This window comes from Alternaria incomplexa, assembly GCF_024043165.1.
Source record: "Alternaria incomplexa strain BMP 0042 chromosome Unknown scaffold_4, whole genome shotgun sequence".
Classification (NCBI taxonomy): domain Eukaryota; kingdom Fungi; phylum Ascomycota; class Dothideomycetes; order Pleosporales; family Pleosporaceae; genus Alternaria; species Alternaria incomplexa.
The window spans coordinates 378,957-397,741 of NW_026249853.1; the positions used below are offsets into that span (position 1 = coordinate 378,957).

Sequence of the window (18,785 nt, forward strand, 5' to 3'; positions counted from 1 at the left end):
ATTATCGGCGACTTGTACAAGATCGGATGGAATGCCAACTGAGTGGAAAGAGATATGTATCGTATACACGACCTCCGTGCCATTTGCCAGCGGTGACTGGGCGTTCGGGAATAATACAATAATACCCTCACCACGGCAACTAGCTGCGGCCCTGCAGCGCTCACCTCGCCGCTATCGCACTAACATCTCCATGCGCAAAAAGAGCCGACGTAATGGTGTACGCAATCTGCGGTCTTTGTGATTCGTATTCCGCAAAGAGAGAATCATTCCAGATGCTCCCGTTTCCTCAGAACACCCTCCCAACCACAAAAGCCTCAAAGACCGCGTTCTCAAAAGCTTCTCTTTCAACCACACCGCCAAAGCCATAACACCGCACCAATGCCACCAATTTCTCTTTCAAGCTGTCCCACCTGTATGTCTCCAGTCCCGCAAATCCCTCTTGTCGCCGGATATAATCCCACGCCTGTACTGGCGTGACTTCGCCGTCTTGGAGCGGAACACAACTAGACAGTGCCAAAAGCTGGTCTATACTAGCCTGTGGCACCTCCCAAGTCGAAGGAGAGAACTGTCGTTGCCCAGGTGGTGAAGGGTGATGATGAAAGAGGCATGCTGAGACCGTCAAGGCGTGGCCGGACGAAGCAGAAGTATCTGTGTCGGAGCTGCCAGTATTGGGCGAAGCCACATCGATATGTGGTAAACAGGGAGACTCGAGACTATACGTATGAGTTTAGTGACGGCGTAGTGAGGAAAGAAAACAGGGGGCTCATACGTCAAGACGAAGTCCATCCCAACGATCTCTGGGTCCATGTTACCCATGCATATCGCAGAGCCACCAGGCGAACCCGTGGTGGATGTGTATCCTGATAATGCGGAGCCAGACAACGGCGGACTTATGAGCTGTGCCGAGCCGGCTGCATGACAAGTGTCAGCTACAACGGATTGAGAACACTTGTCGTAATCGAGCCGTAGTGTACTTACGTAACGATTCCTGAGGCACTTGCTGTACGTATATCTGTTTCCGTCGATTCTTTTTCTTATTCTCCTCTTGCCCAACGGTCAGAGCTATCCTCTTCTCACTCTCTACATTCGCTCCTTCTTCCTGTTGACCAACCCCCACTCTTGATCTATCGGGTATCGCAATCCCGTTCTGAGTCAGCAGACTTTTCAAGAAAGCGACTTCAGAATACAGTGTTTTCGTCTCCTGCGACAATCGAGCTTCATTCGCGCGGAGCTGGACTACTTCACTTTCGAGAGAAGCCGTGTATGCTTCTTTGCGTTCGCGATGTGTTCTAATACATGTTCAGTAGAGCACCTGACGTATGAACACGGAATCGAAACGTACTTCTGCGCTCGTCGAACCTGTTCTCGCCGCCTTTGTCCTGGATTACGCGTATCGCCATCGTCTGAACACAGCGAGATGCATGCTTAGCAACCCGTATCTGGAGCTTCATAGGTCCTGATTGGACATACCGTCGGGAGAACTCTTGTCGCCTTTGAAGGGCTTGAAGGTGAACTTCATCACGTGCACAGCCTATGGTGCTCAGGTGTTCAGATATGGTGTTCTGTCAGCCACCCGATAGGAAGACCGGAAATGGGCCACTGTGCTTATGGTCCCAAAGTGCAGAAGCCCGATAGGTAATCAGTCTCTCTCGGAAGAAAAGAGCGATCAAGGCGACGAAGCTGCGCGTGCTGCGCAGATGCCAAGTCTAGTGTTCCCATTATGCCGTATCCATCCCAAATGTCGCGCCAATGACGACGGCCCGGTTGACATGTCTGACGGGCGCAGTTGAGACACGGTGTCACAAGTCAGATTGCGCGCCCTGGCCCTGTCCTCAGCTGGGAGTTCCAGGCTAGCCGTCTCTAGTAATTGCTTCAGAATCAAATTTACTCGTTCAGGCAATAGATCGACGAAGCGCTCGCTTGACACAGGCACCGTTTCGTATTTACCGCATACCCGATATGTGCCATCTCTTCGCGCTGCATTTTCCTTGAAACCAAGCGACGGGTGGTGCGGAGAATCCTTGTCATCTTCAGCCTGAGGCTGTAGAAGTGGCTTGCTCCCCCGGTCGTCCTCTGAAATCATACGCCATTCCGGATCAGGCAATCTTGATCGAATAATCGCGGGCTCTTGGAACGCAATGGTATGAGGATTTGGTTCCAAGGCAGTTTCTATAAGAGAAGGATATGTCTTTGATGATGGGGCCTTCAACAGATCAGCTGGACTCTCTATCTTACCTTCTCCATACATTCGCTCTCAAGCTACCCATTTACACTTCGCCATTAATATCTGTTCTGTTTTGACGGCGTATTCTACACCGCCGACATGTTCACAAAATCATTCCTCTTCGCTCTCCTTCCATCGATGGTGGTAGCAGAACCACACCAACGACCCCGTCCAGGCGCGCACCAGGAACAACAACAAGGTGGCATGAGTTGCATGCAGCAGCAGAGTGCTGGAAAACCTGCTGTCGGCAAAGCCATCTACATGCTGACTAACGATGCCGAGAACGCTGTCGTTGCGCTGCCCATTGGAGCCGATGGTATGCTTTCGCAAGGCAAAGTTATGAAGACGGGTGGTGCGGGTTCTGTTGCTGTCGATGCAGATGGCGAACCCGCGACGCCTGATGCATTGGTTGGCCAGTCGGCATTGACTGTCGTTGGGAACGTAAGTTTACACACACGGATACGCGGACAACACCGAGAAGAAAGTATGACTAACGATTTCCAGAATCTGTTTGCCGTGAACGCTGGCTCCAATACGCTTACCATGATGACTATATCATCCAACGATCCCACTTCACTCGCCTGCGCCGGCAAGCCTATAGCCATACCTGGAGAATTCCCCAACACCGTCGCAGCATCTGCAAAGAACAAGCTCGCATGCGTGGGAACCACGGGTGCACTAGCTGGAATCTCATGCGCACCTTTCTCCGAGCAAGGGCTTGGGCAGATGGACGACCTCCGGCCCTTCGACCTCGGACAGACCACTCCCCCCGTTGGACCCCTAAACACCGTGTCCCAGGCGTTCTTCTCATCCGATGAGTCCGCTCTCTTCACCACCGTCAAAGGCGATCCAGCCGTGAACAACACGGGGTTCCTCTCCACCTACGCAGTGCAAGCTTCCAACGGCGCCGCCGCTCTCTCGAAGAAAGACGTTCGCAGCTCACCCGAAGGAACCGCCGTGCTGTTCGGCTCAGCTGTCATGCCCAATGATCCATCCTCCCTCTTCGTCACCGACGCTTCCTTTGGCGCGACCGTCCTATCGGTAGATTCTCAAGGCCAAGCGACAGTCAAAGGCTCCCAGAAGATCGACGGTCAAGCAGCAACCTGCTGGGCCACGATTTCCGAGGCAACAAACAGCGCGTTCGTTACAGACGTCGGTGTCAATCGTGTCGTGGAGATGAGCCTGGATGACGCGAGCATCATCATGCAGCTCGATCTGTCTGCTAATGGCGATCCTGGTCTCATTGATCTCCGCGCTGCAGGCGATTTTGTCTATGCTTTGAGTCCTGGCAATGGAACCACCAACGCGGCGATTACAGTGCTCGATGTTTCCGGTGGTCAAGGGTCGATGAAGCAGGTCCAGCATTTCGACTTGGGTGGCATGGCAGGAAGAACCGCGCAAGGCATGGCTGTTATGATGTGAGGGGTTTGCTGATGTCTTTGTAGTATGTAGTTTCTGCTTTTGTTAGTTTATATATGTATCATACTCGATGTTACGTGCGCGCATTGCTATGCTCCCTGTACACCATGGAAGCCAATTGTTTGCCATAACACTACTGTAGTGTGTCATTGAAAAGTCTTCTAGTGTAGCGTCCTGCACCATTTTAATTCGCACAGGAGCGAGTTCTACAGTATTTCTACATGTTGTACAAGTCGTTCAATCGTAGCGCTCGTGCACTCATCTAAGACCAACTGTGTGTAACCGGCGTATTTGTTTCCTCTTTTCTGGGGTTGAAGCGGGTGGAAAGAAATCACCAGGAGTGGGACGAGGCCGGTGTATCTGTTGCGCGGGTGTCGGCGGACTGACAGTCTTGCTAGACTCGGAGGGCGACTTGTTGACTGCCTGCGGCGACTCTTGTGTTGGATAATCAAGGTCTTCGGCATCCTCTTCCAGATCCTCGATGTCTTGCTCCAATTCCTTCAGTGCTTCATCGGCGGTCTTGTCCTTCCTTTGATGTGTCCTCAGCACTCCACCCCACAATGTCTCTAGGTCTGTCTCGGCTCTCTTCTCTTCTGTGAACATCTGCACGACTACATTGACGCCGGGTTTGATGTCTCTGAAACCGACAAACTGTTTCACATCATCTCCTGGCATGTGTGTGTCATGGGGATGCGCTTCCAATTTGCCAAGTGTGCAACAGATCCAGCCTGTGCGTATACCATCGTCAATGTTGCCCTCGGGTGCGGATCCACCCACGTTTGCCAACATCCTCATGCGCTTGGCCTTTCGCCTCAGCTTGATCTTCAGCTCATTGCGACCCAACAGACCGGCGGCATTTGCCTTCAGCCCGTGTTCGCGTCGAAGGTATCGGCAGAATCGGTCGGCTGCTACATGGAGATGCTTTTCCGAGCGCGCTGTCGCGATGAGCATGATCAGCTTGGGGCCGAGCGCAGGAGGAGGGTCGAGGTTTCGCAGGTCGAGCAATTGCAAGTCGTCGAGACCGGCCGTGATGGAGACATATTCGAGAAGGGTCGCTAGGAGAGGTGGCGGGTTCGGGGGGAGGTCTGGGATCTGGGCGGGATTCAATGCGGGCGACGGGACCGATGACTGTTGTCTGAGATACCACGGGATTGCATTGTCTTGTTGGGAAGGTGGCGTTGTAGATGGCGAGGCTTCGGTCGCGACTTCTGGCGCAGCTTCTTTCCAGCCCTCGGAGGGGTCTGTTGCGGCTTCCTGGGATACGGTGTCCTCGTTAACAGGCTTGGAACTGTCGTCGAGGAAGGCGAACCCGGGATCGTCGGTGGAAGGATCGTTCTTGTCTACCCGCCGAAGTGCACTCGTACTGAAGGCGCATCGTGAGACTGTCGAAGGCGCGGTGCGCAAAGATGCGCCATTGGGTCGGGGCACTGAGGTGGATTGGCGAACCTGGGTACCCCGACAGGCATTGCAGATGAACCTAGAAGAGGCAGCCCTGGAGAAAGACATGGTGTGGGATAGAGCAGACACGAATGGTGGCATGGCGCTGCGCAGTTCAACTTTCTTGATGACATCGGTGTTTCGCAGCACCGACTGTGGGCCACTACTAGCGTCCTCTGAACTTCCCCATCACATGTCTGGCCTTGTAGCACCAGCATTGTGATGACAGTACGCTATCTTGTATGCAGGGTATTCGTCGCATGAGTTGTTAATGACAATACCACGGAGTGAAAGCCTGGTCATTGTGTGTCTATAATCTAATACTGATATGATGTCGCGGTCGCTGGAGGGATGCATCTGCCAAGAGAGCTAGTGGGGGCGAAAGAGGGCTTGCGGCGAACTTTTGAAAATCATCGGGCACGCGGGGCACCAATTTCAAAGCAGTCACTGCCTGTCCGACTCACACCGACCGCTACTTCTCTCCTTGTATATCCTTCCCTGGTCCTCTGATACCTAGAGTGACGCGCAATATCGAAACCACTCACATCCAAACACTACCGCACACATGGAGGGCGTCATGATGGATGCTCAGCGCTCTTTCGCGCCTGAGCCCAAGAACTCGGCCACCATTCTCTGCGCAGACTGCGGCGCGCCGGTTGACGGCACACTCTCGGGCGCCTTTTGCTACGACTGCATCAAACTCAAGACGGACGTGACGGGCGGCATTCAGCGCGAGGCAATCCTGCTCATGTGCCGCGACTGCGACCGATGGCTCTCTCCACCCACCACCTGGGTCGTCGCTGCCCCCGAATCGCGCGAACTGCTCGCTCTCTGCCTGAAGAAACTGCGCGGACTGAACAAATTGCGAATCATCGATGCCGGCTTCATCTGGACGGAACCCCACAGCAGGAGGATCAAGGTCAAGATTACCGTGCAGTCGGAGATCAACGAGGGCGCCATCATGCAGCAGAGCTTCGAGGTCGAATACACACAAAACTACAACCAGTGCCCAGACTGCGCAAAGAGTTACACCCACAACACATGGAGGGCCTGTGTGCAGATCCGCCAGAAGGTGCCACACAAGAGGACCTTCTTGTACTTGGAGCAGTTGATCCTCAAGCACGGAGCCCACAAGGACACGATCAATATCAAGGAAGTTCACGACGGTATCGACTTCTTCTTCTCCCAGAGGAATCATGCCGTGGGCTTCTGCGACTTCCTCAAGGCCGTTATCCCAGTCAACATCAAGCGCTCCGAGGAGCTCATCTCCCACGATATCCACACTTCGACCAAGAACTACAAGTTCTCCTTCTCCTGCGAAATCGTACCCATCTGCAAAGACGATCTTGTAGTCCTCCCTATTCCCCTCGCAAAGAAGATCGGCAACATCTCGCCCCTCACACTCTGCACCCGCATCGGCACCTCCATACAACTACTCGACCCTTCGACCCTCCAGACAGCCGATGTTGCCACGGACATCTACTGGCGCACACCTTTCCGACCCCTCGCAGACGTACAGGAACTGACCGAGTTCATTGTCTTGGACATCGAGCCTCTAGGCAAGTCAGTCGGCCGCCACTTCCTCGCCGAAGCCACCGTAGCCCGCTCCTCCGACATGGGCGTCAACGACACAACATACTACTGCCGAACACATCTTGGCGGTATCTTGCACGTTGGCGATTCCGTCATGGGCTATCTCCTCAGCAACACCAACTTTAACAACGATCTCTTTGACGTTCTCGAGAACAACAACAAATACGCGGCCGCTATTCCAGATGTCATGCTTGTCAAGAAGTACTACCAGCGCTCCAAGAAGAACAAGAACAAGCGCAACTGGCGCGTCAAGCGCATCAACAAGGATGAAGGCGAGATGCTGCCCCGTAAGCAAGATCAAGAGAAGATGGAGCGCGACTTCGAGATGTTCTTGCAGGACGTCGAGGAGGACCAAGACCTGCGCGCTACCATGGCGCTATACAAGGCGCAGCAGGAACAGAAGCAGCGCGACGCAGATGCCATGGAGACTGAGAGCAGTCTTGGTGACGATGAGGATGAAGGCTTGCAGATTCCGATGGATCAACTGCTGGATGATTTCGAGGAAATGAAGATGCACGACTGAAGTTAAAAATGTCGAGATCAATGTCGCATGAGTTATGGCGTTGTGGCTTGCTGCATCTACGGGCGTTTGGCGGGTAAAAGGGACGGGAAGTACCAGGTTTATAGAATTGTCGATTTCATCCAATGTCGACTGGGCATCTTGTCCTTCAATCTCAAAATACTTTCATTCACCTCGCCATTTTGTTCGTCGCTGTGGCTGTAGAGGTTGTGACAATTCCACTGCTGCAGGTGAAAGCAGGAATTGACATCGTTCGCTATCACGATTCTCGTGGCCTCAGCGCGGCGACGTAGGTGCCGTATCGCTAGCTCAGTGCGGCTGGTAGTGATGGCGACAGTTTCACCAGCTTGCTTCAAGCCTCTCTGAAGGTTCGTTTTCAGGCCTCACACAGCTCAACAGTTTACACAAGATCGGCACGGATAGGCCCGGTTCTGAACTTTGATCAAGGCTTGATGGTTCCCCTTGCCCACGCCCAGCACCTTCCGCGGGGATATCCTTGATCACGTCAACGGATGTGTGCTGCCTACTGCTGATGTTGCAGGCGATCCGGATCTGCAATTGAAGGTTGCGCCATGTGTCATGCGCTACTCAGGACAGCGAAAGAGTTGGCGCGGCCGACTCAACAGCTAACCACCTGGGCACCTGCGTGGCGATGTCGAGATTCTCCGTGAGCTCGAAAGTTCAATGCCACAGTGTTCCACGAGTGTTCTCTGTCATTCTAATTTACAGTTGCTTGCGCAATCTACGAGTAGGCTTTCCGGCTCTTGTGGTTACCGGTGCCTCGCGTGTCGCACCATCGCCGCCAGCTTATCCTGGCCACACGCAATCCTAGGTAGTTCAGGAAATAAGACTCGCTCCCGTCCGAACGGCTTCTCACCGCGCTCGAACGAGGTTGCGGGCTTCGCTCCACTGAGTCGTATAGGGTCAACTTTGAGTTTCCTGGATTTTAAGTTTTGGCGGAGAAAGGGCCGCCTTCATCCATAGCCGTACGCGACTCAGCCGGCATCACTAGCAGAGCCGGCTGAAAGACCAGCATGCGTAAGGGCGTTTCTGCCACTTGTGAGCATGGGGTAGAGCCTCTCTTAGGGATATGACCTGATGCGCAAGTCGCAATTCCTCAGCTCGCAGGTTGAGTAATCGATGCCTTTCGCACGCAGGCAGACTACGACACCTGTCACACAGTTATCTTAACGAATCTCATCTGAGATACTTGCCCGCCATGGCCGACGAGTTTACTCGCATTGTCGAGGAGATGATGCTAACTCCCCCGAACCCAAATGCGCCCTTACCACTGGCGAACAAGAAAGGCACGATGTTTGGTGTCTCGATACCATTCCACGTAGGTCCTTCACGTCACGACAATACAAACGTCCTACAAACTCACCGTCATAGGTTTTGTGCTGGGTTGTCGTAGGCTTCCGTCTTCATACTCGCCTGCGAGTTGTTCGTGAACCCGGTCTCGATGACCTCTTCGTAGTCCTAGCGGCTATATTCAACTTGATATCTATCATAGCCTTCCTCCACGGTAGGCCTGCACGACTCTAAACTCGTGGTCGTTGTACTGATTTCTCGCGCAGGCACCAATTATGGCATGGGTCATCATCTTATCTACACCTTACGAGAGTTGCAACCAACCATGATCTGGCTGTATATCACAAATGCCGCGTATCATACGACCACTGTCTTCATCAAGATATCCCTACTCCTACAGTACCTGAGGCTCTTTCAGCAGGGCGCTCGCCGCATCATTTGTATCGTACTTCTCGCGTTGGTGATAGCATGGGGCCTGACTTTCTCATTCATGGCTTGGGTACCCTGCTTTCCAGTAAGGAACTTCTGGGATCGACAACCTGGCTCTAAATGCTACGGCTTCGGATATCGCACTATCAATGAGGCGAAATTCACGATACTCGCGTTTGCTGCGACGAACATGGCGTTCGATATTGCCATATTCCTCGTCCCGATCACGGAATACTTTAGGAAAGATCTCAGACGGAAACAAGTGCTTGCCATGACTGGATTGTTCGCCCTCGGTTCGATGTAAGTGCAGACTCTGAACACTACAGCGTCACCACTGACAGACGCAGTGTCGTACTCATGGCTATCCTTCGCCTTTGGAGCACTTTCAAGAACAGTCAAAGCATGACCCAAAGTTTCGATTTCACATGGTGGTACCCCGAAGTCCTCATCATCTCCTGCCTCGAAATCGACTTCGCGATAATGTGTGCGTCCATGCCCATATTCTGGCCCACCGTCATGGCTTCCTGGACCCAAATCTTTGTCACCAACGAGGTCCGCGTTACGCACCACGAACGTCTTCCCGACGATAGTCGCGATAACTTTGAGTTGGTCAGGAACACGTCGTTGAAGAGCACAGGGAGTGCAGAGGAATTGGCAAGGGTTACGAGCGAAGAGCAGGACACGGTGTATGGTGGATTTGACCCGGAGACGGGCAAGGATGGCAGATTTGCTGCTATGCGAGTAGAGGTACAACCGCAGGCACAGAGGACGCGGAGACTCTGAACAGCATGTTTCCAGGAAATCCAGCTCATGGCTTTGACTTTGACTCTCATGTCCTTACGTGTGGTGGCAATTCGGTGCTTCCTCTCGACACGCTTGACTTCTCAGTATTGAGGGTGCCGCTTATGCCTCGTAGCTGCATGAGCCCCTGCAAGAAAGATCATCGAGGCATAGCTCCACAAGCTGCAAGCCAAGCCCACTCCACACGGCAATTGACCTCAGTTGCAATGGCTCGCCGCATCCTTCATCGACATCTTTTATCCGTTCCTTCAGCAAAAAATCCTCAAATCAGCACGTCATGATGTTGCTACATCACCTTGCGCTGCTCATCTCTTTTGCGGCGGCGCACAACCATCATCATGCGGAAACGGAAACACCTGCAGTCCGGACATTTTTCTACGTCGGGGGTGGCTATAGTGAAGATGGCAACGGTGGTCATATATTCAAGGACCAAATGTACGTCGAAAAGTTAACGCCAGTGTCCACCAAACAACATGATACAGACCCTGTTGTTTTGATCCACGGACAAGCGCAGACGGGCACAAACTTTCTCGTGAAGCCAGACGGAGGGATATCATGGAGCTCTCGATTCCTTGAGGCTGGCCATACTGTCTACATCGTGGATCAAACCTTCCGCGGACGCTCCGCTTGGGCACCGAGAGCTGGTGCTGATGCGCCGTCGACCTATTCTGCTGAGCTTATCCAAGAACGCTTCACTGCTCCACAGCAATATCGTCTCTGGCCCCAATCTACCCTTCACACTCAATGGCCAGGAACAGGCATCATGGGCGATCCTACTTTCGACGCTTTCTATTCCTCCAACGTCCAGTTTATCTCGAATGCCACCTATCAACAAAGCACCATGCAATCGGCAGGAGCACAGCTCTTAGATTCCATCGGTACTCCCACGTGGTTGCTTGGCCACAGCCAAGGAGGTCTTCTGCCGTTGCTCATCGCTGATGCACGGCCCCATCTCACGAAGGGCCTCCTCTTGGTGGAGCCGACTGGTCCGCCCTTTCAGGAAGCAGTCTTTGGATCTGCACCAGCGAGGAAATGGGTAGGTTCACCAATCTTTCAGTCTCATTTGAAATGGCTGTTGACTTCAAAACCTACAGGGCTTGGCAGACATACCGATGAATTATTCGCCTCCGGTCTCTGACCCCGCGATCGACTTAGTACAACAGGTTTATCAGCCTACCAACCTGACAAGTAACAATGCTACTGTTCCCTGCGTATTGCAAGCAGCCGAGCCAGCCCCGAGACGACTTCCTAATCTTGCGCCGCTGCCCATTCTCACCGTTACGTCAGAAGCTAGCTACCATGCGCCGTACGACTACTGCACTGTCAACTTTCTCAAGCAAGCTGGCTGTTCCAAGGCTGAACATCTTGAGCTTGGAAAAGTCGGCATTCATGGCAATGGGCATATGATGTTTATGGAGAAGAACAGTGATGAGATATGGAAACGTATTCATGATTGGATGGGCGTTGCTAAGTAAATTCCTATCAAGATGCTCACTCCTCAGTACCAGCGTGTTGAGTTACAAATCCACAGTCTTTAAGCTACTCTTTCAGCTAGCCATCTACATAACCCGCCTACTTGTCCCCGGTCTCACATCTCTCATCCATTTCAACATTCATGTCCGTTTTGCTGCGCTTGTTCCGGATATCCTTCCAGCCCATACCCAAGCTGGCAAGGGTAGCCAGACATGCTATGCTTACCAAGAAGTAAAAGACATCGCGCAGACCCTCCGAGTACGCTCTTAGCACGCCATCTAGTTCTCCAAGCGGGACGAGGGCTCGCACAGCACTGGCACTAGATCCAGCATCAATCGCCGCCTGGGGCGATATTGTGGGCGCGTAGCGTGTGATGGCTGAGCGGAGTGTCTGCGCAAAGATCGTGTTCGCGATGACGGCAGCGATAGATGTACTGAGGTTCTGGAAAAAGACGACACTGGCCAAGGCGACTGGGTATTGGGCGGGAGATACGGCGTTCTGCACTGCAATGATGGCCTGAAAGCGTCAATGATGCGACCTTAACCTGTGCAGGACTTGTTCTTACTATCTGCATGCCACATCCTCGGCCAGCGCCCAACAAAATCTGATAGCCGATCCAGACCGAGGCGCTCGTGGATGCTGTGAACGTTGACACAAGACCGTTGCCGATTGCGGTGATGATACCACCGACGAGCGCCCAGGGAAGATAGTAGCCCATGCGAGATACTATGAATAATAAGCTACCGAAAGCATAAGTTTAGTGATGCGGAGACATACTTGCAGCCCCCGTAGCAATAACAACGAGAAGTTGGCTCAATATACTCGGCAGTACGTGTACACCACTATCAGTCGGGCCATTGCCCTTCACGGCTTGGAAGTACGTCGGCATCCAAACACTCGCTGTCATCATACAAGTGATAATGCAGCTGGCGTACACGCAACTCGTCCAGATGATGCGCTGTCCAAGCAGCTTACCTGGAAGCATGGCTTGGTCGCCCATTCTTCTCTCCCAAAATATGAAGAGGACGGCGCATGTTGCAGCACCACAGAATAGTCCGATGACGACAGAGGAGCTCCAGGCGTACTTGCCACCACTGCCTAGCTGGAGGGCGAGGAGCAGCATAACGGACGGAGGGACGAAGAGAGCAAAGCCGAGCAGATCGAGGTCGGGTATGATTTTGTGGACGAGGGACAGAGTAACTCGCGGCTTCGTCGTGCGCTCGGGAATTGGAACGAAGGCGATGAGGGCGGCTGCCACTCCGCCGATGGGTAGGTTCATGTAAAAGCCTGGGTTTGGGTTACCGTCAGCTTTAGAAGAGAAGAGCAAGAGGTAATAGAATGAACAACGTACACCAGCGCCAGATTGCATGCTCAGTGAGAGCACCCCCGATGAGCGGTCCTGCTACGATGCCCATTTGTGCGGCTGTCATCTGGTTAGCATCCAGTCATGCCCACTTCCACCATTCGGTATGCATACTCCCAAGTACTATACCAGTATACACTGTCGCATCTTGTTAGCGTTCACCATTGGAAAATTCATGCACCTGAGAACGCACCTGGACTCTTTTCTTTCGGCACAGCCCCTGCGAGGATTGTCATAGCGCCGTTCACGATACCAGACGCTCCTAAACCTGCAACCACTCTTCCAACGATAAGGAAGGCTGAAGAGCTAGCGACACCGCATAGTAGGGACCCGAGTTCGAACAAAGATACGAATGTGAGGAACACAATCTTGTTGTTGAAGTGTGTGTAGAGCTTGCCGGAAAGTGGTTGCAATGTTGCTCTGGTAGCGACATCAGTAAAGGCTTCGACTTCGTTCACCCATACTTGGAAGGGAAACAAAACGTTGTTTGAAGAAGACGACGTACGAAGCGAGGGTAAAAGCACCAATGTACCCTAATTACAGGTATACAAAGTCAGTACACGTCTCACATTGCGGTGTCGCAGTGACACTTACAGCCTACATCTGGAAGCGAGTGGAACTCGGATGTAATGCGTGGTATTGCCTAATACCATCAGAATCGGAACATCATACCAGCGACGCAGGTGACACATACAGTACCCATGATGGAGGTGTCGAGGCAGACCAGGAATGTGACGAGCGTCAGACTGCCGAGAAGGGTGAAGAGTTTAAGACCACAAAGATATTGAACCGGCGGCGCAGTGTTGCCATCGCTGTCCATGTTGACTGGCTATTATGTAGGTATATTCCGGTTCAAGTAGAACAGGTCCAGGGTGTGGTAGATTTAGGGCGGAAGGCAGTAAAATGTTTGTGTACAAAAGGACAACGAGCGACAAAGATGTAAAATGATCAGGCAAGAGCGTATTTGAACGTTGTGCATAGCAGGAAGTCGCACGTTAGCCTGCTGCTTTGTTGATGTTGCGGGTTTCGGAAGTTGCAAGGACGCCACATCCCGTAGCTCAAAGCTCAAAGATTGAAAACGCTAGGCATCCAGAAGTCGCTCGCAAAGTCCATTACCCCCATATCACCAAACCCGTCATTCCATCCGTCCACTGTGCTGCCCATGGCATCATCGTGCTCGCTCGTAGGGAGTTTCCAATTTGGTGCCATACCCCTTAGCGTTTCCGCAGCTGCAGCAAATAGAGTATCCTCGCCTGTCTTGGCTTTGAATTCCATGTTAGCCTGCTCAGCAATCTCGGCAAACCTCTCTAGACATTGCACGATGTCGAAGCTTGATTGGACGATGGGTGGTATCCAGTCTGGGATTCCTTTGAGGCTGGCGAATCTGTACAAGGTCTTGATACAATACGAGAATACGAGCATCGATGGAGCCGTCAGACCTATGACGCCGCCATTCCAAGCGTGTTCTCGACAGGCTTTACTGGTCTCTAGAAGCTCCATAAAGTACTCGATGCGGCTGGGCTCGAACGCTAGATTCGACACTGACAGCTCATCCGTAGGCTTTGTTAAGAGCGCAAGATCGTAGATGGCAACCTGGGCGGTTTGAGTGAGACCGATAATTAACCCTGGAGTAATTGAGCGCTGGAAGAGGTGACGGATAGACGATCTTACAGTGCTGTAGAATCTCAATAGGGAGTGAACTTTTGAAGTTGTTAAGCGCCAATATTAGAGGGTCAATAGCCATCATAGCATGCCTTGCTGTATTGTGGTCATCCGAAGCTCTTCGTGATACTTCGGCGGCGCTGACAACAATCTTTGCCAGACGCGCAGCGGCGACCAGTATGACGTCTCCTTCACATTCTTTGTTCTTACTGAGGTGATCGCACGCATCTTCGATCTGCGACGACCAGAGCATCAGGTCATATTCGAAGATAACAGCAACACTTCTAGCGTCAGTTGAGCTACGATGAGGTTACTTGCAAACTTACTTGGCGCATAATATGAAAACAGATAGAAATGCTCTACTACCCTCGGTCTTCCGAACTTCCTTGTTATCAACACGAGGGCCTAGGCTTGGACATCCCGCGGGTTGCGTAGGCTTGTCGAGTCGGAGATCGCTAACCAGCGTTTTTGCAAGACCGCACATGGAGCCCAGGAACTGTTTCCCATGCGTGAAGTACGGTGACCTAACAGCATTAAAGATGGAAACACTACACATGATCTGCGTCCTTACCAAGCTATGCACATGATGACAGTCAAGAGCAAGTCAATGCTCCGTTCTCCCTGCACAATGATCCTGGAAGCCAGTTGTTCTCGTAAGTGCTTGCTCAACTGGCTTTGCTTCGTTATTGCTTTAGTGAGTATTGTGCGGATAGCATGGCAAAATAGCGGGTATTTGAGATGAAGCTCGTCTGTGGTAGCATTCTCCGACATGGGCATGAAGGGGAAATAGTATAGATAACTCGTCCGGAAGTCGTGCAACTGATCACTAGACAAGTACTTGTCGTTGTCAAGACCATCAGTCCCCTGGTGGGGAATTACGGAGGAGTCGGGTGTTAGCACGAGCTGATCATTGGGCGATGTCGTGAGGGGTGCTGTGCGCTGTGTTCGAAGCAAAGAGACGACTTCATCGAGTTTGTCCTCCAATTTTGACCTCTTCGGCGCTTGGTTTGATCTGGGTGCCCTCCTGCGCACAGCTGATGAAGCTCTGCACTCTTTACCTAGGCGGTGACATCTTTGCGTTCAAGTTAGCCCGAGTGCGCGGAAGGTAGCGATTTGGACCTACATCAACCTAAAAGCATGCAAACTAGGTGACCTAACGTCGATGTAGGCTCCAGGGTGTTCGGCTTTTTCTTAGGTTGACGTGCATCCCAGAGTGTGATTGCTCCATAGTGAGCGTATTGATCAAAGGGATGGCGCACCTGTCGCAAACACCGCCGTCGCGTAACATACATCGGCATTTCGCTTTAACGCAGTTGCCACATGCCTGACCATATGGCGCAGGGGTCTTGCCTACTGCGTCCGTTTCCATGATAGGATTTCGTCTGTATTCCAGGTACTCGATCTGTATGCGAAAAAGACGAGCATGATGGGGTTGGCTGTGCACGCGCAGCGCGCGAAAGGACGGGATTCGGAGCGGAATGACCGAAATTAGGCAACCAAGTGGACCCGATTTCCCGTTTCGTTCTCCCAAACAAGGGGGACCGTTCGCCGTTACGACACGTCACAACAAAGGTGAGTAGGCATCTCTGACTCCAAATGCGAACTGGCTGGTTTCGCGAAGCAAAGAAATAATCATTTGAATAGGGTATGTGTCCGAACTCCAAAGTTCCTAACGCCGCAGATCATCCCGCCCCTTACGTCTTCACCTTTGCCTTGCCCTTCCTTAGCCTGTCGAACTCTTGGATGAGTTCCACAGCTCTCAGGTCAGCCTCGGATTTCCGGCCCATCCACTCAGTCTCTCCCCGTTTTGCCGCCTTGATGCGCTTTCTCGTGCCGCCTTTCGCCAAGTACTTCATACTCTTCACGATGCCATCTCCAGGGTATGCTATAATCCCAAGGGTTGCTGCGCCAGTCTTCGTAATCAGTCCGGACATTCCCTTGCCGAAGCCCTTTGCATACCCGATCGCACCCTCTTTCTTCCCACCTTCATACGTCTGACGGAAGGGATCCGAGAGGCCGTCGGCAAAGCCATGGATGAAGGTCTTGCCACCGACTTGGAAGCCAGAAAGAGCGCCAGTGACCTCCCCATGGTCTTTGACTTCTTCACCATACAACCTTGGCACGTTGCGAAAACCTTCTGTGGCAGCGAGAGGGAGGTCGACGATGGTACCCTTATAGAATGCACCTACAAATCTACCAAAGCCTTTGGCAAAGCGACCTGCGGCAGCTGCGCCGCTTGAACCCGGCTTTCCTGAAGACGCTGAGGCTCCTGAGAATGTAGCAGGGTGTTTAGGCTCAACGAAGGGATCCACAACCATGCCCTTCATTGCCATACCCATGTCTCCGACAATGCCAACACACGCCGAAGTTGTACTTGTTATGGGGTCCCAGCGTTGATTGGTGATGATGAAAGGATCGGTTTCGTGGTTTTCCAGATCGGTGGGATCGATGGAACCATTCTCGATGAGTATCTGTGCCGCTAATTTGGAAAGAAGGATGGATTCTTTCTTGACCTTCCACGATGCCACCTGTGTAGGTAGCAGTGCGCATCGCATAGTCTCGAGAGGCAGATTGGTGTGGAAAGATTGTACTGCTGCCTCGACGCCTCGCTCGTTCGCCATCTGCGAAGATAATCCCCGTGCGGCCTGCTTTGCCTCGCGCGTGAGACAGAAGTGGATAGCCGCTGTAAGGTTTTCGGCTGTCAGAAGTTTGTGGGGAATAGGCTGTGGACCGGCTCCCGCTGCTGCTATCATCTCTCCCCAGAACGGCTGGTCTCCAAAGAACGGAACGACAACAGTAGGACATGCATTACGTAGTCCGCACGCAGCCGTACCTGCACCGCCGTGATGTACAACCGCTGCAACATGCTGAAACAGCCACTCGTGTGGACAGTCGCCGATGAACAGAACGTCCTTGTTGTCGTTTGGTAAGTCGCCCCCAAGGTTACTCCATCCTCTAGAGATGATCGCCCGGATACCCAGGGCGCGCACGGTTTCCAGGATGCTTGATGTCACCTTTGCAGGATCGTCGAGGACGATGCTCCCGAAGCCGATGTAGACCGGTGGGAGCCCATCTCTCAGGAACTGATCAATTTCCGGAGGCGGCGTGTACGGCGTTGGTTCGCGGAAGAAGAAACCGCAAACATCGATATGCGCTGCCCAATCAGGTGGCTTCGGAACCAAAGCCGGAGACCAGCAGTACGTAAAAGGCACTTTGAGTACAGAAGCAAGTACAGGTCCGACTGATAGCGGCACCTCTTCAAGGTCCAAGGAATGTCTAAATCCATTGATGACATCACCCAGACCCTGCCACGTTAGAAATTCGACGACGCCATACGATGCATAGTTGATGAGGGCGGTCGAGATTTCGTCGCTCTTGAAGTTCGCCAACGGATGCGGAAAGGCTCGGGTGCTGCTCCAAGGCATGGTAAACATGAGATGGAGTGGAATGCCCAGAGCTTGGGCACAGTGTACATGCGCGAAACTAGGCGGATTGGCGATGATTGCGTCTGCCACAAATGGCTGTTGAGTTTTGAGGTCCGGTTCGATACATGACTGCCAGCAGCCATAGAGCATCTCGGCGATCATTTCCCTTTTCTTTTGGATATCGCCTTCGCGAAGACTCTTCATGGACGGTATCAACCCTGGGTTCTTGACCATGTAGGCCACTGCTGCATGTTAACAAGGTACGTACGGACCTTTACAGCATAACATACTGAGCTCTTTAGGATCCCCGCCAATAGGATAAAACTCTAGATTTGACTCCTTTACGAAGCCTTCGAACGTGTTGTGTGTCGCTATGCGGACACGGTGGCCGTACTTTTGCAACTCTTGTCCGAGGGCAATGAACGGTTGTACATCGCCTCGACTTCCTACGACTTGGATGACAATGTTCAGACGGATACTCCATAGTCGGCTAACAGTGAATCTTCGGCTTAGTTCTGGTTCATCTTTGTCATGCTTCGGTACAAGCTTGACGAGTGTTTTGGTCAGTCGCGAGTTCAAGTCAATGTCGATGCGACCGTCATCTGCCCCCAGTCAGCCTAGTTACAGATAATAAGACGGTTTGCGCTTACTCGTCACTCCAGTATCTCCTGGCTGTGGTATTGAGCCCGTCAGCTCTTCCGCAGTGTACGGCGGTGGTGCGCCGAAATGATATACGTCATCGTCGCGTTCAGAGTCTACTGGTATCGGCGCTTGGGTGCTATCTGGTCTTGCTTTCATGATGAAGGGCAATTGGGTGAAGTGAAAAGTATTGCTTCTGACCAACTCAATTTTTGGCAGCCGGCGACTTTTATCATCACGGTTTTACTACGCAATACGCAGATTACGCAAATACGATATACGAAGACCCGTCTCCGGCTAGTGTGGAATCTCGGATCTTCCCGCAAGTCTAGCCTGTTCCATAATTCTAGCGCTCCAAGACGCGTCACGCCGGGCTGAGCCCGGAATCGGCCTCACATGAGACCAAGAGAGAACTGGGGAAAACTACCTGTATTGTTTAGACAAGTAACGGGGTCCTATACAAAATGTAGCTCACATGCATGAAGCAGC

The 18,785-nt window shown here is 52.5% G+C and overlaps 8 protein-coding genes across 8 annotated transcripts; 4 read left to right on the forward strand and 4 right to left on the reverse strand.

The window, feature by feature from the left end:
- Positions 1-2,323: 2,323 nt before the first annotated feature.
- Positions 2,324-3,646, forward strand: J4E90_003326 (uncharacterized protein; the record flags this gene model as incomplete). Its single annotated transcript, XM_051432897.1, has 2 exons — positions 2,324-2,665; positions 2,729-3,646. The coding sequence occupies 2 exons, from the start codon at positions 2,324-2,326 to the stop codon at positions 3,644-3,646; spliced, it is 1,260 nt and encodes a 419-aa protein (XP_051292795.1).
- Positions 3,647-3,901: 255 nt separating this feature from the next.
- Positions 3,902-5,149, reverse strand: ATP25 (ATPase synthesis protein 25 mitochondrial; the record flags this gene model as incomplete). Its single annotated transcript, XM_051432898.1, has 1 exon — positions 3,902-5,149. The coding sequence occupies one exon, from the start codon at positions 5,147-5,149 to the stop codon at positions 3,902-3,904; it is 1,248 nt and encodes a 415-aa protein (XP_051292796.1).
- Positions 5,150-5,645: 496 nt separating this feature from the next.
- NMD3 (ribosome-binding protein) lies at positions 5,646-7,196 on the forward strand (the record flags this gene model as incomplete). The annotated part of the gene is made up of 1 exon (XM_051432899.1): positions 5,646-7,196. The coding sequence occupies one exon, from the start codon at positions 5,646-5,648 to the stop codon at positions 7,194-7,196; it is 1,551 nt and encodes a 516-aa protein (XP_051292797.1).
- Positions 7,197-9,123: 1,927 nt separating this feature from the next.
- J4E90_003329 (uncharacterized protein) lies at positions 9,124-9,716 on the forward strand (the record flags this gene model as incomplete). Its single annotated transcript, XM_051432900.1, has 2 exons — positions 9,124-9,233; positions 9,281-9,716. 2 exons carry the CDS (start codon positions 9,124-9,126, stop codon positions 9,714-9,716), a joined length of 546 nt encoding a protein of 181 aa, XP_051292798.1.
- A 298-nt stretch (positions 9,717-10,014) lies between these two features.
- On the forward strand, positions 10,015-11,209 carry J4E90_003330 (uncharacterized protein; the record flags this gene model as incomplete). Its single annotated transcript, XM_051432901.1, has 2 exons — positions 10,015-10,770; positions 10,829-11,209. 2 exons carry the CDS (start codon positions 10,015-10,017, stop codon positions 11,207-11,209), a joined length of 1,137 nt encoding a protein of 378 aa, XP_051292799.1.
- A 97-nt stretch (positions 11,210-11,306) lies between these two features.
- Positions 11,307-13,390, reverse strand: J4E90_003331 (uncharacterized protein; the record flags this gene model as incomplete). The annotated part of the gene is made up of 7 exons (XM_051432902.1): positions 11,307-11,723; positions 11,773-11,933; positions 11,985-12,515; positions 12,559-12,630; positions 12,685-12,708; positions 12,764-13,103; positions 13,265-13,390. 7 exons carry the CDS (start codon positions 13,388-13,390, stop codon positions 11,307-11,309), a joined length of 1,671 nt encoding a protein of 556 aa, XP_051292800.1.
- Positions 13,391-13,635: 245 nt separating this feature from the next.
- On the reverse strand, positions 13,636-15,009 carry J4E90_003332 (uncharacterized protein; the record flags this gene model as incomplete). Its single annotated transcript, XM_051432903.1, has 3 exons — positions 13,636-14,195; positions 14,242-14,513; positions 14,816-15,009. 3 exons carry the CDS (start codon positions 15,007-15,009, stop codon positions 13,636-13,638), a joined length of 1,026 nt encoding a protein of 341 aa, XP_051292801.1.
- Positions 15,010-15,926: 917 nt separating this feature from the next.
- Positions 15,927-18,455, reverse strand: J4E90_003333 (uncharacterized protein; the record flags this gene model as incomplete). Its single annotated transcript, XM_051432904.1, has 3 exons — positions 15,927-17,899; positions 17,948-18,259; positions 18,308-18,455. The coding sequence occupies 3 exons, from the start codon at positions 18,453-18,455 to the stop codon at positions 15,927-15,929; spliced, it is 2,433 nt and encodes an 810-aa protein (XP_051292802.1).
- Positions 18,456-18,785: the final 330 nt, after the last annotated feature.